Source organism: Panicum virgatum, chromosome 2K (genome assembly GCF_016808335.1).
Source record: "Panicum virgatum strain AP13 chromosome 2K, P.virgatum_v5, whole genome shotgun sequence".
NCBI classification, from domain to species: Eukaryota; Viridiplantae; Streptophyta; class Magnoliopsida; order Poales; family Poaceae; genus Panicum; species Panicum virgatum.
In genome coordinates this window covers 44,705,397-44,720,847 of record NC_053137.1, presented here as the reverse complement: position 1 = coordinate 44,720,847, position 15,451 = coordinate 44,705,397, and the positions used below count along the sequence as shown (strand labels likewise).

The 15,451-nt window shown below is 44.2% G+C and overlaps 1 protein-coding gene and 1 long non-coding RNA gene across 5 annotated transcripts; both read right to left on the bottom strand.

Annotated features, from left to right (window-relative positions):
* Positions 1 to 3,258: 3,258 nt before the first annotated feature.
* Positions 3,259 to 6,786, bottom strand: LOC120695636. Of its 4 annotated transcripts, none has more exons than XR_005683759.1 (4): positions 6,732 to 6,786; positions 6,372 to 6,651; positions 5,596 to 6,169; positions 3,259 to 4,034 (listed from the first exon to the last, which is right to left on the bottom strand). It is a non-coding gene; the product is annotated as an uncharacterized LOC120695636 (long non-coding RNA). The 4 variants fall into 4 exon arrangements; XR_005683758.1 differs by having other exon boundaries at positions 6,372 to 6,641; XR_005683757.1 differs by having other exon boundaries at positions 5,596 to 5,882; positions 6,052 to 6,169; positions 6,372 to 6,770.
* A 4,536-nt stretch (positions 6,787 to 11,322) lies between these two features.
* LOC120695635 (probable methyltransferase PMT2) lies at positions 11,323 to 14,756 on the bottom strand. Its single transcript, XM_039978830.1, has 7 exons — positions 14,371 to 14,756; positions 13,292 to 13,944; positions 12,988 to 13,198; positions 12,564 to 12,858; positions 12,078 to 12,467; positions 11,915 to 11,992; positions 11,323 to 11,824 (listed from the first exon to the last, which is right to left on the bottom strand). Exons 2-7 carry the CDS (start codon positions 13,934 to 13,936, stop codon positions 11,596 to 11,598), a joined length of 1,848 nt encoding a protein of 615 aa, XP_039834764.1. The 5' UTR covers positions 13,937 to 13,944; positions 14,371 to 14,756; the 3' UTR covers positions 11,323 to 11,595.
* Between the last annotated feature and the right edge of the window lie 695 nt (positions 14,757 to 15,451).

Here is a 15,451-nt window from a genome sequence, read left to right as displayed (position 1 = left end):
GAGAATTAAAATTATTCAACTTTGAACTAAAAATTCATTTTAAATAAAAAAATTACAAAACCCAAAAAAAATTACGAAACAGGTATCAAATGTTTTCTAAAAATGTAACATATCTATTGTCACAATACTTGTCAGCTATTCAGATTCAATTTTTTTATCTTCATAATATTTGGTTGCTTGTAGTTATGTCTATTATTTTTTAATAACTAAGATTCAAATGAAACAATAATAGATAGGTTACATTTTTAGAAAAATTTGGATACTAGTTTCATATTTTTCTTATTTAAAATGAATCAGTTTTGATTTTTTTTAGAACTTATTAGATTTTATTTTTCTAAAAAATGCAAACCACCCAAAGTGCCAAATTTGTCCGGTTTCGACAGTTGGATGGTTTATGTTGTCTGGTTTTGTAGTTGAAGATTGAAAATCGAACTGTTGCAATAGTCGAGGGTGTAAATTGAAGTTTTCACTATAATTAATGGTCTTTTCATTCTAATACTCTATCTGAGAGTTCTTAGTATTTAGCAAAGTTATTCCTATCTAACGGAAGGCTCCTGGATCAAATGACAAAGATATTATTTTGGAGAAAGAGGTGGTTTTTTCTAAATGAAATGAAACATTTGATATGTGTAACAGGAGAAAGATTTTTCACTCCTTAGCCATAAAGATATGTGGCCATGAAAAAGGGAGGGGATTTAGGCCAGGGGTAGACTCTTTAAATAGCCGGCTAGCTTTTAAGGGAGGAAAAATCTAAGATATCCATCTTTTATCTCTAAAAGGCTAAATTCTCTAATAATAGCCGGCTATATCTTGCTATAAGAGTTATTAAGCTAGTTAAACCACATAGTTAGTCTTTATTTATTATTAGTTTAGTATTGGACTTCATCATTTATAAAATTTAGTATTTCGTCAACGATGTAACGATGAAATGAAACCCAAGACGTACTTTAGTATATAATTTTTTTTCATGTTTATATGCAAAATTACTTATAGATTTATGTATGGTGTTGAAGTAGAAATGCATAATTATTAGAAGCTTCTAGAAGATTAGAGAGTATGCTTCATGATGAAATATGAAATATTCTAAAAATTAGATACCGGTTAAATAAGTATGAGAAAAATTCTAGAGTTAGATATTTTGTAGGGAAGTGTGTAGAAGATGGACACAACAAAACCATATGAGCCATGAAGATCTATAAATAGGAGTGCTCCCCTCCTATCTTGCCATACCATGGCATAAGAGGAGTTAAGTAGAAACTGCCAATGCTGTCATGTAGTACAGTAGTGTCATGGTAGTGTAGCTAAATAAAGAGTGCAAGAGTATTATATTGTACTAAGTTATGGTGAATAAAGAGTCGAGTTCCCATATAGAGTTTATTTCTCATATTAGTGTGTAGGTGAATGTCTTCTTAGTGTAGTGTGGGTATATGGTCCACGGAAGAAGTGGTATCACACTACTTTCTAAACACAAACCGCTAAATGGGTTAGTCGCTATAATATTTCTTAGCCTTTACAAACAATATCCGCTAAATGTCTCAGCCCGATATTTTAAACACTACTCCTACACAATCGTCATCAATGGAATGCTCAGGAGGTACATTGACAGTCTCCCCTACCGCGCCAAGGCCTCCGGTGGCGAGTTTGCTGTCAACGCAGAGATCCTCTGCGACCACTTATGAGCATACATGGAGGTCGCCTCTCGCGCGAAGGACGAGGCCGACGACTCCAATCTCAGACCTCACGTCGCCGCGCTCCTCAACAACATGTCGATCCCCACACTCGACAACACACTCATCCCCACTCTCAGCTACACGATTATGCTAGACGACATTGTGGGCGGGCCAAGGCATCATGGAGAGCCTAGTGGCTACTGCTCAGGAAGGGGAGAGCGACAGAGAGGTCATGGAAGAGATAGAGGCAGGAAGGGAAAAATGCTGGTGCATCATTTGGAAGAGGCGATTGGTAGCAAGCCCAAGGTGGCAGAGGAGGAAGATGAACAAGAGTACAGAACAAAGGGATAAGATAGGAAGGGGAAGATCGCTGGGAGATATGGCTTGGGTGGATCAACCGAGTAAAAAAATGGTAAGGTTTATGATCGGAGGGACATATTTCTTTGGGCCCATTTGTCAGTTACATTCCAGTAGAGAGAGAGATGCAAGTAGCATCACGGTGGTGAAATGGCCAAGGAAGGCGACAAGCGTTGGGAAATCCTAAGTACCTGACGTCTTCTAAGGATGGAGCGAGCGGTCGGGGTGCTTGAGGTACTCGAGAAGGTGCTTCTACCTACGCTCGCTGAATACCCCGACGATGACATCTCGCTACTCGCTGCCGTCAGTATCTACCACCACAACCTACTCAAGCATGCCATGGGAGCGGATGACACCTTCTCCACCAAGGCCGTCGCCCTCGCCCACCATCTATTCGAGTTGGAGGGTAAAATGAACACCACGGACACCAGGTCGGCCAGGTCAAATATGATGGACGAGACCGGGGCCGACGAGACGGACGACACAAACACCAGGTCGGCCAGGTCGGACGCTGCGAACGAGGCCGTGGTCGAGGAGACAGACGCAACGACGAGAGACGATTGGGAGCAGCTCTAGGCGTTCCTTGCCCTCCTCATCGCCGAGGTAACAAGCCTCCTCGATGACGATGCTACGGTTGCTAAAAGCGAGAAGTAGTCAATTATAACTCCATGAGATGTTGGGGTTGCTCATCATTGATAACTGAACGCGTGTGTGGAGAGATCTTGATGATGATGTTACAATAGCTCATAACTAGAACGTGTGTGTATAGCTTTTACTAAATCTAGTGGCAAGTGTTCTGTTCCTGCTGAAAATCATGTTCTCTTATTGTTGAAAATTAGGTTCTCTTACTGCTAAAAATCATGTTTGTCCACCATTACGCCCTGCTTGCTGTCAGTAGACTTGTAATGCACCCACAAAGAGCATTACCGCCTTTTTTGTTTCAACAAAAAAAAACAGTACATAGGATAGATACCTAGCATACTAGGGAGGAGATTACAGGTGTGGAGGAAGAGAGGGTGCATTTAGGAATGGAGGGAGTTTAGAATAAAACACCATCTTAGTACAGTTTTCAATATACTCCACAGGATAGCCAGTCGATGAGCACATATTGACAAATCCCATGGTAGCCACAACTCTAAAGCTGTTTCCAATCTGCAGACCAACAATTTCAGATATCCAATACCATATCACTTTTGCAACCCTGCCATGCGTGCACCTTTTTTTAATCAAATATGTAAAAGAATTGCACATCTTTGTATTAAGATAGAAGAAAGAGTTACAAGAATACAACGCGCTGCAGCGCCCTCAGTCAATGTCGTACATTACACTAGAGATACCACCAAAGGGAGGAGGAGAGGCTAGGTGACTACTCGCTCTCTAAACAACCTTGGTTTGTCGCCCCTACACTAAACCAAAGCTCAGTCTCGGTTTTGATCTTCTGGAGCAGCCTCATGACCTCTGTACATTCCCTGCAGCGCATTCCTTTCTTTTCAAATTCCCCAAGTTAATACTGCAAATAGAGAAACAATGCCTTTTCTGTGATGCGACGTCCACAAATTTCTTAGCTGCTCTCGACGATCTTGCAGGGCGTTGCAACCCTCTGGCTCGGGCACTGTTTGCCAAATAATGATAGGATGAACTGTCTCTAGAGTCAGCATTGATCCGAAAAGATTTTAATCTTTTCCTGCTTGTATTGGCACCTCCATTGATCTGCATCTCTGTTCTTGCACAGAGGACTGTCTCTAGAGTCATCCCAGGCATAAGAGATTAGCACATTCCAGGCATTCCGACAGTAAGATCATGCCCAGTCTGGCTGAAGTAGGAAGATCCAGATTCGTGCCAATGTGCCACAGCTGACATCAATCACCTTCTGTCAGCTTGATCCCAATGCAGTTCCAGCTCGTGGACAGGCCACAAAAATGTGATCACCGGTTTCTAGCATCCCATGACAGCTCTGGCAGCACGAGTCCTTAGGCTTTCCAGATATTTTTAGAGCAGAGATTGGCCCTATACACAATGTAGTGAAATAAGATTCATAGGTACCAGTTGCCTGTAGCAATCTATGTCTAGGAGAACAGATCATATAGAAGCAGATTACAAATTCACAAAATTACATTGACGTACTAGCTGTAGCAGAAACGCGGAATTGCAGAACATAGCACAGACTACACCTACACGACGACACAAGCACATTGCAGACACAGGGGCACACAAGAACATTTCTGAAAGGAAAACTGCAAGAAGAGGAGCGGAGGTAGTACTTGAGGAAGCAAGATTGCAGGAGATGCAGGAGGCCGGGAGGTCCGGGCGTCAGGCTGGAGGGGTGCCGGAGGGAGCAAGGGAACTGTGAGGCGTGCCGCACATAAGGCGCAATGGGCGGTCGCGCCGGATTTCGCAATTTCACCGGGCACCGCCTTTGCCCTGCCGGCGGCGGATCGGGGTTCATTGGGGATTGGGGAAAGAAGGCCGAGGGGTCGCCATGGTTGCTGACGTTGGTGCGCCAGTTTGAGCTGGTCTAGTGTATGCCGTATGTTAGTATTAGCGCAAGCTATGTTTTGCAAATTTAAAAGGCTGTGTAACTGAGAAAAGGAGGTGATTGAAAATAATTGCATGTAAAACTAAGAGTTCATATGCCTAGTAATATTAAGTGAAATTGAACTCCCGTCGTCAGCCACTCCATGGAATTTACTCATCATTATATTATGAATAATGGTCTTTTTTTAGATGTATAGTTCATCTGGCAATGTAAACTGCAGTAATCCATTTCAATAAGCAAATGGTATGCATGAGAATACATGAAAATTAGAAGCAAACAATCTCCCATATTTGTAAGTTTCTTTATGGCTAAAAAAAGAACTATGACCAGCTGATGCTCTGGTATTGAATCATATACAAGTACAACAGCTACACTATTTAAGTAAAATGGTTTATATGAAGATAGAAGAATAGCAATAGCAACGATAGCGATACAGCAGCAGTCATACACATGGAAGGTTCTGAAAAAATAAATCCAGGACAACCCTGAAAGTTTATTAGTTCTCCAATCCAATTTAACCGTATGATGTTGACACCTCTGAAACTTTAATTAACTGCCCAATAACCCTAGTTATTTGCTCATTGGATGGAAATTAGTAGACGTTGTGAAGTAAACTTGGTAAGCAATCATGAATCAAGATAATCATATTGTGAATGCAACATTATTCAATCTAGGGTCATTTAATGATTTCCAAAAAATATCTTGGTTGAACATTTAGGTAATCAAAACATGAAAAACAGTAGTAAAAGTACACTTCAACTTACGCATATGAATGAAAAGTTGTAAGCGCAGCTGAAGGGCATCGCATTATGTTTACCAGTTCATCCAGATTTATTATAGTCCACCAACAAGCATAATTGAATGTCTATGAATCAATGGGCTTACAAAGATTTGCTTCTTAAATATGTAAGCATAATCACAATTGACGTCCAATTTAATTCCCAATATCTAGTTATTACTATGTTATCCAAGAAAGTTCAAGAATCAACATGTCCAAAAAGAAAGAGGGCAAAACAGATAAAGGAAGTATACCTTTACATGAGGATAGCTATATGCAACTATAAATGGTAAAATGTTTGAATTTAAACTGAGCATGGAAATTGCAAATGATGTGGCCCATGCTATTACATATCTTCAGGATGTACGTCTCCATTGAGTCAAATATGCATCTTAATTTCCAAATAGCTGTACTCCAACTTAGCATTCAGTCAAATATGCATCTTATTTTTGCAATAGCTGTAGTCCAACTTAAAACCTTGTGCTCGAATGTCATGAACACAATTCAGTATAAGAACTACAGCATCTCTGAATATAACAACCTAAAAAAAATGAAAGAACACTTTAGATACATGTACTAAAATACTGGAATCTTAACTGATTTTGGAAATTGCAACTGCTGTGGCCCATGCTATTACATCTCTTAAGGATGTACCTCCCCATTGAGTCAAATATGCATCTTAATTTTGAAATAGTTGTAGTCCAGCTTACCATTCAGTCAAATATGCATGCTAATTTCGAAGTAGATGTACTCCAACTTAAAACCATGCAGTCTAATTTCATGAACATAATTAAGCATAAGGACTGCAGCATCTCTGAATACGACAACCTAGAAAATGGAAGAACACTTTAGATACATGTACTAACAAAGGAAAAGGCTTGCTGAAAAGAATACAGCCATGTAAGCAAATAGTAGTACTGCAGCACAGCAGCAGCGGTCAGTCATCTGCACGAAGGGGAACACGGTGGGATGGAGAGCCTACGGGAGCAGCCATGGAACAGAGGAGGAGAAGAAGAGGGTGAGGGCTCACCAGATCCGGTCGCTGAGCTGAGCCGGGGCAACGGAGAGGAAGAGGTAACACGCCGCGGCCGTGGCCTCCCCAACACGGGTGACGCCGGTCGCCGGCCGCCCCGGCCATGCGGCCGCGCTAGGACGGTGGCACGACGCCACCCGACGGCGCCACCGCCCCAGCACGGACCTGCGTGGTCGCCTCTTCTTTTGCCCCTGCTGTTAATGCGGCATCAGGAGCCGCCGTTATGTCCGACGAGCACCTCGACCATGTGGCTGATCCAAGTTTTCTCTGCAGCAATCTCCATTCCATGTAGTAGAGATCTTCAAGCTGAGCAGGGAGCGGGAAGAGAGATCGAAATCCAACCAATATGAATCCTACCTGAGCCAAATCCACCTACCGTAGATGCACTGCTCCGTAGCGGAGAACTCCAGGCCGGTCGCGTCGGGGACGTCGACCTCCACTAGGAAACAGATCGAGTGAGGAAGGGGAGAGGGGTCAACGCAGCGAAGGACGCCGACCTCCGTTCGGAAGGGGACCGAGCTGCCACGCGCCGGCTGCAGCGCACTCGCTGCCCGACGCGCGGCCGCTCGCCCGCAGCGCGCTCGGCGGCCCCCGGACGCTGCGCGAGGGCCTCCGCCGCCGCGCCCCGCCATGGTCGAGCTCGAGGCCGCGGCGCCGCCCGCGCGAGGCCCCGCGCCGTCGTCCGCCCTTGCTCCGCGCGGTCGCCGGTCGCGTGCCTTTGCCGGAAGCTGGCCGCAGCGAGGCCCGTCCGCGACGCATAGCTCCACGGCTCCGAGGAGGGAGGAGGGGAGGGGCGTCGCGGCCGGGGCGGCGGGGCTGTGCGGCTCCAGGGAGGGAGATGGGGAGGGGCGTCGCAGCCGGGGAGGGAGGCATTTCCGTGGCCGTTCGATCGCCGATCCGACGGCCGTTCGTTTTTAGGGTGACGTGGCGCGCGGACAGGCCAGGGAATGACACCGGAATCGTGTTTAAGAGAAGAGATTGGAGATTGGGGAAAGAAGGCCGAGGGGTCGCCGTGGTCGCTGACGCGTAGGGCCTCTTCGCCTCGTATCCACCGTCATGCTAGCTGTCTGGCGTTTTTTTTTATATTTTTCAAAATCATTTTTTACAGAAATATATTTTCAGCTTTATAATTTACAGATTTGTACCCCTACTGCCCGGCTGCGGGGCGGCCAGCCCCCTGCCGGGTAGTAGGGATCTTAATGTAAATAAAATTTATTTTTAATCACATTTTGGCTCCTGGGGGAGCCTGTTGGCCGGCAGCCGGGCGGCAGGGCCCCCCTCTATATAAAAGGCTGAGCTCCCCCTCCCCCTCATTTGCTTCCCACGACATCCAGAGAGGGGGAGGGGGAGAGGAGGGGTGAGGGAGGGAGTTGCAGCGGCGAAGTCCTGCTGGATTTTGGATCCGAACTGAAGGTAATAAATATTTCTCAACTTTTTTATTCTAAATTTTTTGTATGTTTAATTCTATAATTAGTGTACACAGCAGTAATGATATTTTAGCGATTTAGTTACTGTTTTTATTATAATTTATATAGAATTAGGATTAGTTTTTAGAAAAACCATTTAAGTTTACCAAATATTTTTGTGGTATTGATTAGTCGTTTAATGCGAGAAAATTTTAAAAAAAAAAGCTCAGAAATTGTAGAAAATGCTAGAAAAGTATATGAAAAATTCAGATATATTGTAGAAAATGCAAAAAAATTGTAGAAAATGTTAGAAAATTTTATTTATAAAAATTTATTGTACAAAAATTGTAGGAAATGCTAGAAAAGTTTATGAAAATTTCAGATAAATTATAGAAAATACAGAAAACTTATATTTTTTGTGTTAGGTATGGCCGAAGATACGCCAGCTCTACTTGACCGAGTCATAGACTCGTCGCACCGGTCCTTCCTTACAGTGGTTCAGCGCGTGAAACTTAACGTGTTGCGTCCACGTCCACCAGCGGAGTTGATTCCTGTTGACCCACGATGGGTGCCCAGGTGATATGTCGTCGGATTATGTTTCTGAGAATATGTTTGTTTCGTATACGTTTCCTACATAATATACTTATCTTTGATCGTTCTACTTTGGATCCCACCAGCGGAGTTGATTCCTGTTGACCCACAGGATGGCTATGCACGACATAGGGATGAGGCATTAGCTGGGGCGGTGAGTCAAAGTTATCATCGCTTTTCAAATACTTTGAATTAGAGTGTTAATGTCTTTCTTTTTCTTGCATGCAGTTTGAAATGTGCAGGTTGATGGACGTAGATGCCAGGGCGAATTTGATGAGGATTCGAGCGGGATCTATGATGGATATGAATGAGCAAGAGTCGGCCTGGACCCGAGTTTCACAAAGAGCTCATTCCATGCTTGAAGCCTTTGGTAGCCGGACATCGTACGAGGACTCCTACGGTTCGTCTCAAGCCTCGACCTCGTTTCCTTGTGGTCCCACACAGCAGCAGCCTTCCCCAGCACCTTATTGGTCTCAACAGCATTATCCAGGTACGTGAGGATACTTACTGACTTCCTACTTTGATAACAACAATTAATTCTCAGTCCATACAGGTGATGGACACCCACCTTATCAACCTCACGGAGGGACCCAGTTTAGTACCATGGCACCAGCTGCAGGGATGTCATTTCAACCAACACAGGCACCACCACGACATTTCGGTAAACATATAGTACATATCTTAATTTCAATTAATTTTGGTACGAAGTCTAATTCTTTTTACATTTACATATAGGATCACAACACTTATATGATGCGGGACCTTCTTCGTATTACCCTATGGTGACAGCAGAAGGAACGCAAGGTAAATACCTAATCCGTAACCCGAATTTATCATATTCTTCTTATTTCTATGAATATTTTAAATAATTTGAACGGTTTAAAGGATCGCACCACCAGCTTCCTGATATGCGTCCTTCTTCGTATCCACCACCAACAAATACGTATGATGAATATGTACCTAAATAGATGACTTATAAGAAGATGATTAAGATATCTTAATTGCTACTGTATAGGGGCCACGCAAGATATCTTGGAGGCGAACTTCGAAGACTGGAGTCGGTTATTTTCTAGACCTAACCAGCAGGCCGATCCTACCTTCCAGACACCTGTGGCCACCAGACGTCCAGGTAGAAACATAGAGCCTCCAGACCGACACACATACCCTACAGACCACGTCCACGCACAGCGTAAAAGAGGTCGACATGGCCGGGGTGGTTAGGAGGTGCTTCTAGTTGTTTCTGTATTTTTGTTATGAACATGTCGTCATGTTATACTTATTTCGTTCGCATGCATCACCTATTTCATTCTCAGTTGCGTATGTGTATGAATTGCTAAGTTATACTTTTCATATTCATCTACTTTACTAACGGTTTTTATTTCTATCCAAAATATTTAAAACCACATCTAATGCCGCACTGCCGCACTGATGGACCTGCGGGAGGGGCCTGTCGCCCCCCTGCCAGGCGGCGGGTACCTGCCGGGCGGCAGGCTCCTCCAGGAGCCAAAATGCGATTAAAAAAAATTTTATTTACATTAAGATCCCTACCGCCCGGCAGGGGCGGCAGGGGGCCGGCCGCCCCGCAGCCGGGCGGTAGGGGTAGAAATCTGTAAATTATGAAACCGAAAATATATTTATGTAAAAAACGATTTTGGAAAATATAAAAATAAAAAACGCAGCTGTCTGCATGAATGGCCCAGTGCGGCCCAGTCCGTTCCCGTTTTTGTCTTTGCATGGGCCAAACACAAATGCGGCCATGAGGATGGATATATGAGAGCTGCAGGGCCCCCTAAAAAAAAGGAGTGCTGCAGGAAGCAACAACGGGCGAGCTGTGTCGCTCCAGCGCCTCGCAAAAAGAAAGAATAAAGTCCCACTTCAGCTACAAAACAAGCTCCTTCTCCTACTGTTTCTGTGTTTGACTTGAACCGTTGTTTTTTCAGGTCCAAATTGCAAACGAGATTGACTACACCAATTGCATTATGACATCACATTTGTGCGGTTTATTCAATTCTTTACCACTGTCACATGATTAAATCATAAAAAACGTTCACAGAAAATTTTATCTCTAAGACTTTTTATCTTCTTCGTAATATTATAGAACATTGCAGGGTAGAACTAAAATATTTGTACAGTTCTTTAGAAAAAATTCTAGAAAACTTTTACCCGAAATTCATCCTGTTCATGTGTGAAACTACTTGTGGTTCCCAAGCAGAGAATTCGTTTCAACAACTTTTTTCTCTATGAAATAAATAAAGAATAGTTTAACACCCCGAACAAACTAATCTTCAAAGTGCGAAAAATGGCTTAGGCATGAACAAACGTATCAAGGCCGTGAATAGAAGTGTTCTTACCGACAAGGCCGTGAATAAAAATGGCTTAGGCATGAACAAACGTATCAAGGCCGGTGATACTAAGGCTGTGTTTAGTTCACGAAAAAAGTCTAGGTTTTGTTACTGTAGCACATTTCGTTGTTGACAAATAATGTCCAATCATGGACTAATTAGGCTTAAAAGATTTATCTCGTGCTAATCAGTTAGACTGTGTAATTAGTTATTTTATTTAACTGCATTTAATGCTCCATACATGTGTCAAAAAATTCGATGTGACGGGTACTATAGAAAATTTAGACTTGGTTTGTTGTGCCTTGGGCCTTTACTTCATCAGCAGGAGCATTCAATTCAACACTAATCAAGTTATGATATTCTAGAATATTCTCTTGATAATCATGAAGACGAGATACCCTGTATTTGTTCACACTAATCAAGATGATCTCCGTATTGTTTCAAAATTCGGCCCACTGCTCTTTCGGGTTTGGCACCAGCGTGTTGCAACATTAAGCAGCCATTGTTTCTTCAGAATCATTCAGGAGCGCATACACAGATCTGGGCTTTTTCAAAATACATGCGCGCCTTGATCTGCATGCCACCGATTACAAAAAGAGGCTACACACAAAACAGTACGGGGATCCGTAAGAAATTTTCTGAGATGGGCAAGCTTTTGAACAGAGTATCCAGTTCACATGAGGGCTTCGAAAAATTACAAAATTGTTACAACATTATATGGCGGCAGCTATCTCCAGCAAGCTTGGTATCTTGGCTGCTTCAGTGCCACCCCCCTACAGTGGGTCATTTCCCTTACACAGGATGACTCCCTATGCTAATTGCTGGTCAGGTAAGGTTGGATTGCAGATTTTCTCGTGTTAGAAGCTTGGAAACGTCCTTGCTTCAAGCTACAGCCGTCTCATTTCCACCAACCCAATACTGCTTTACAGCATACAAGATCTTCTCACGCATGAGGGGGCCGTCCTCATGATCGACCATCTTTGTGTTCCACCTCATGCCCTGAGCAAGGCTATTCACCTTAATCAAGACGTCGACATCATCCCGCATTATGACGGCACCTTCTGGCCTCAAGATGCGGTCCATTTCCAAGATAATGTCTTCCATGCTGCACCTATTGTTAGTTTCAATAGATAAAATTGATCGACAATCAACACAGGATATTAGAGCAATTAATTCACTATATAAGGCAAGACTAGCTTACTTGTTCTTATACAAGGTGAAAAGACCACTAGCATGGATAAGATCATATGTCCTTGGATAAGTAGAGAAAGCCTCGCACCTGGCATACATTGTGTCAAATTGTAGGTTCATGCTCATTAGAACCCAACTTTTGTGAGTACAAATTTGAGTGTGAAATGCCATACCAGTCATGGTATATGCCGATCAATCCTCGCTCATACACAGCCCCCAAGGTAGACATCTTCGCAATGGTTGGCACAACATTCATCACCCAAGATTTCGGGGACTCTATCGCGGCAGCGAATCCCCCAAAACCTGCATTCATGTCCATAATATTTCTGTATCTACCAGTAAGTAAATATTTGTTCACAGTGCTATAAGCCTTCACATGCTTCTTCCACATTTTATTGTCTTTTTGAAAGGCCTCAGATGAAACCCCTGGAATAAAACCATTAGCAATTCTTGGAGGAACTGCATGAAGCCTGTCTGGGAAGGGCTTGATTGCTCCTCCAGCTACTTCACTATCATCTTTTACATCTGGAAGGGGTGTCACACAGGCCTTCATCTTCTTGTACCTGATATAGCAGCAGCAATTACAATTTAGGAACAAAAAGGGATTATAAAAATGATTGATGTTGCAAGCACTTAGCAAAATTACATGAATAGCATACCAGACATCATCTGGGTTTGTTGATTCACACATCTGCACAGTGGATACATCTTGCCTAGAAGGACAAGACTCGGTGTTCACCCTTTTCCTCCATATCGCCATCTCATCCTTCTCTGAGACTTTTTCCCAACATAGAAGGTCAGCTATTTCCTCTATTCTGTTCTGCTCTGCTTCAAGATCCTTCTTTGTGCGCTGCCAACCCTTATAGTTCACCTTCCAATTAATTGGAGGACCAGACAGAACCCAGTAGCCACCAGGCCTTAGAACCCTATCAACTTCCATCAAGTACATCCCATCTGCGAAATGAAAAAATGATTGAGTTGTAAAACAAAATGTGTAAAAATATAACATGAATATTCAAAGTATTAATCGTAACAAATGTTTGCTTTGATGCAGAATATGAAAGGACGCATAGTTAGGCTCACCATTTGCTCCCCAAGGAATCAAACACCTGGAACAATGTGCCATGTCAAAGGCCCTCGATGGATAAGGAAGTTTTATTGTACCAAGAACACCAATAACAGCAGGGACACCTCTCTCCAGGGCAAACTGCACTTGTGCCTCATGCGAATCTCTTGGTGCAAATGACATGGCCAAGACATTCCTTTTCAACAAATATGCTCCCCAACTGGCTACCTGAAATAGTTTAGTGTGTTAAGACATGGACTAGACTTTGTAACCTAGCTTAACGTAGTATCAAGTAATATGCATTTTGACATTTCCTCTTACCCCGCAACCAGTGTCAAGTGCAGTCCTGACAGTTCCATTAGCGATCGGAATGACTGATGCCAGCTGATCAATGTACTTATCCGCTCCTTGAGGAAATTGTGTCCCTCCACCAGGGAATCTGAACACATTGCCCTCATATTGAACCCAGTTCTGGATGGCTTTCTCAACTGTCAAGCTCTTGTATGGGCAATTCGCGAAAGGAACATAGTCCCGACTCTTCGGCCATGGGAACGGAGCCACATATCCCTTCGGCGGCGGTATCAAACAGTGCAGCTTTTCCTTCTGTGGCGGGCAGTGCCTCTCTCTGTAGTTCATGTTCTCCCTAGGGAACTTCATCGCCCTGTTCTGATCTTGACAAGGGGTATAATCCGTGTACCGATCAGGGCACGGCTTGAACTTCTTCACCGGTGAAACAAGATCACTGGAGCTGCTGCCAGCTTTAGAATGGTGTGTGTCGAAGCTGAGGTTCGGCAAGACGGTGCAGTCCGTGCGCTTTGTGATCTCCAGCGCGATGCTGTCTCCCTTGCCAAACCCGCTCTTCTGCCATGCTCCAAGGATGTAGAAGAAGCAGCACATGCCAATGACTATGCATAGGGACACCGTGCTCCTGGTCCTGTTGTCGACGGAGCTCGCCTTCACAGCCATGGCTTACCCTGAGTAATTAGACATTAAAAATACTAATTAAATTTAGCAACTAGTACGAAGCAGTAGGAGAAAGATTAAAGGCAACAGGGATTAAACTAAATCAAGAAATTTCCCCTGACGCAAGCATAGGCAGTACTACTAACACAAGAAAGCCGTGCCATTCATCTACCACATCAGTGCGCCCTAACCACCGAACTTTACCAAAATTGTAAATGCCGTCAGATCCCTAGTTGCCAAGGCGAGAACGAAGCGACAATGCCAGTAAGACGGTCTCCACAGCAAATCGGTCATCGCATTGCGGGTTGAGCTACAAGCATCCGAAGACACCCCCACGGCGACAGCAACGGATCTTGGCGACGGGCACGAAGAAGGCATCTACAAGAAGTGGGGGGGGGGGGGGGGGGGGGGCGGTTGCAACGGAGACGACGGCTCACCGGATGGATCCAGGACAGAGGGCGCAGCCTCCTACGCGAACCCCAGCTTCGGCGGCGGCTGCAAAATCTGAGGCTTTGAGCAGGGGTTTTTCAGGCCGTGGCCTGTGGGTTTCTGCGATTTTGAGGTGAGGCCGAGTGCGGGCTCCCCCACCCGACGGCTTTTACAGTTCGGCTCCCACTCGGCCACTCCCCCTTCTTCCTCCGCCGACGGGCGAACACCCAAGTGCGGCCGTGGATGGGGATGGGGATGGGGAGAATCGCGGGGTTCCAATTTTTTAGCGCGGAGAATAATAAAGCGGAAAAAAGGTTACGAACTCGGGGCTTTCGATTTTCGAAGGATGGGTGTGCTGATGTGCTCTGCTTCCGTTCCGTGCATAGATCTGGCTGAGCTGGCGGTCTGGCTTCCGGGTTTGTGGATGGGAGCCTGTAGCTCTGAGACCCTGAGACCCGACCTACCAAAAATGTTTTAGGCAAAGGTAGAAGTAGAACTGTCATTTAGATCCTGTTTGATCTAAGTAATAACAGGTGAGTGCTAAATTTTAGCACTAGTCGTTCGTCCAAACAGAAGTGCTAATAGAGTGAGTTAAATTTTAGTTAATTTTAAAAAATTTAGCATGTGTATGAGTGCTAATATTCGCTAAATTTTAAATATATATGCTAAAGTTTAGCACTTAATTTTAGCTAACCTTAATCTTTGATTAATACTATTCACTCTTTCTCAATATGGTTACAGAAAATCGTACGAAAAGAGGAAACTGTACTTGGCACTGCCGTAGAAATAAACATGTCAGAGTGCGGAGATTGCTCCTATGCACTTCTTAGACTGTCCACAGCGGCCGGAGCATCTGGTGGAGCAAAATGCTCCTTCCCCTCCTCGTTTCCCGTGCCTCCACTGTCTGCAGTGCCAAACAGTGCATCTACAGTGCCAAACAGTACATTTGCTCTCTCCACTGTGGACGGTCTTACAAACATGAATTAACGATGTTTTGTGGTTATCTTGATTCAAACGTTTCAAACGCATAAGCTACTTTTATGATTAGGGCCACCTTTGGCACAGCTTCGTCCGGGCGAGCTTCAGGGT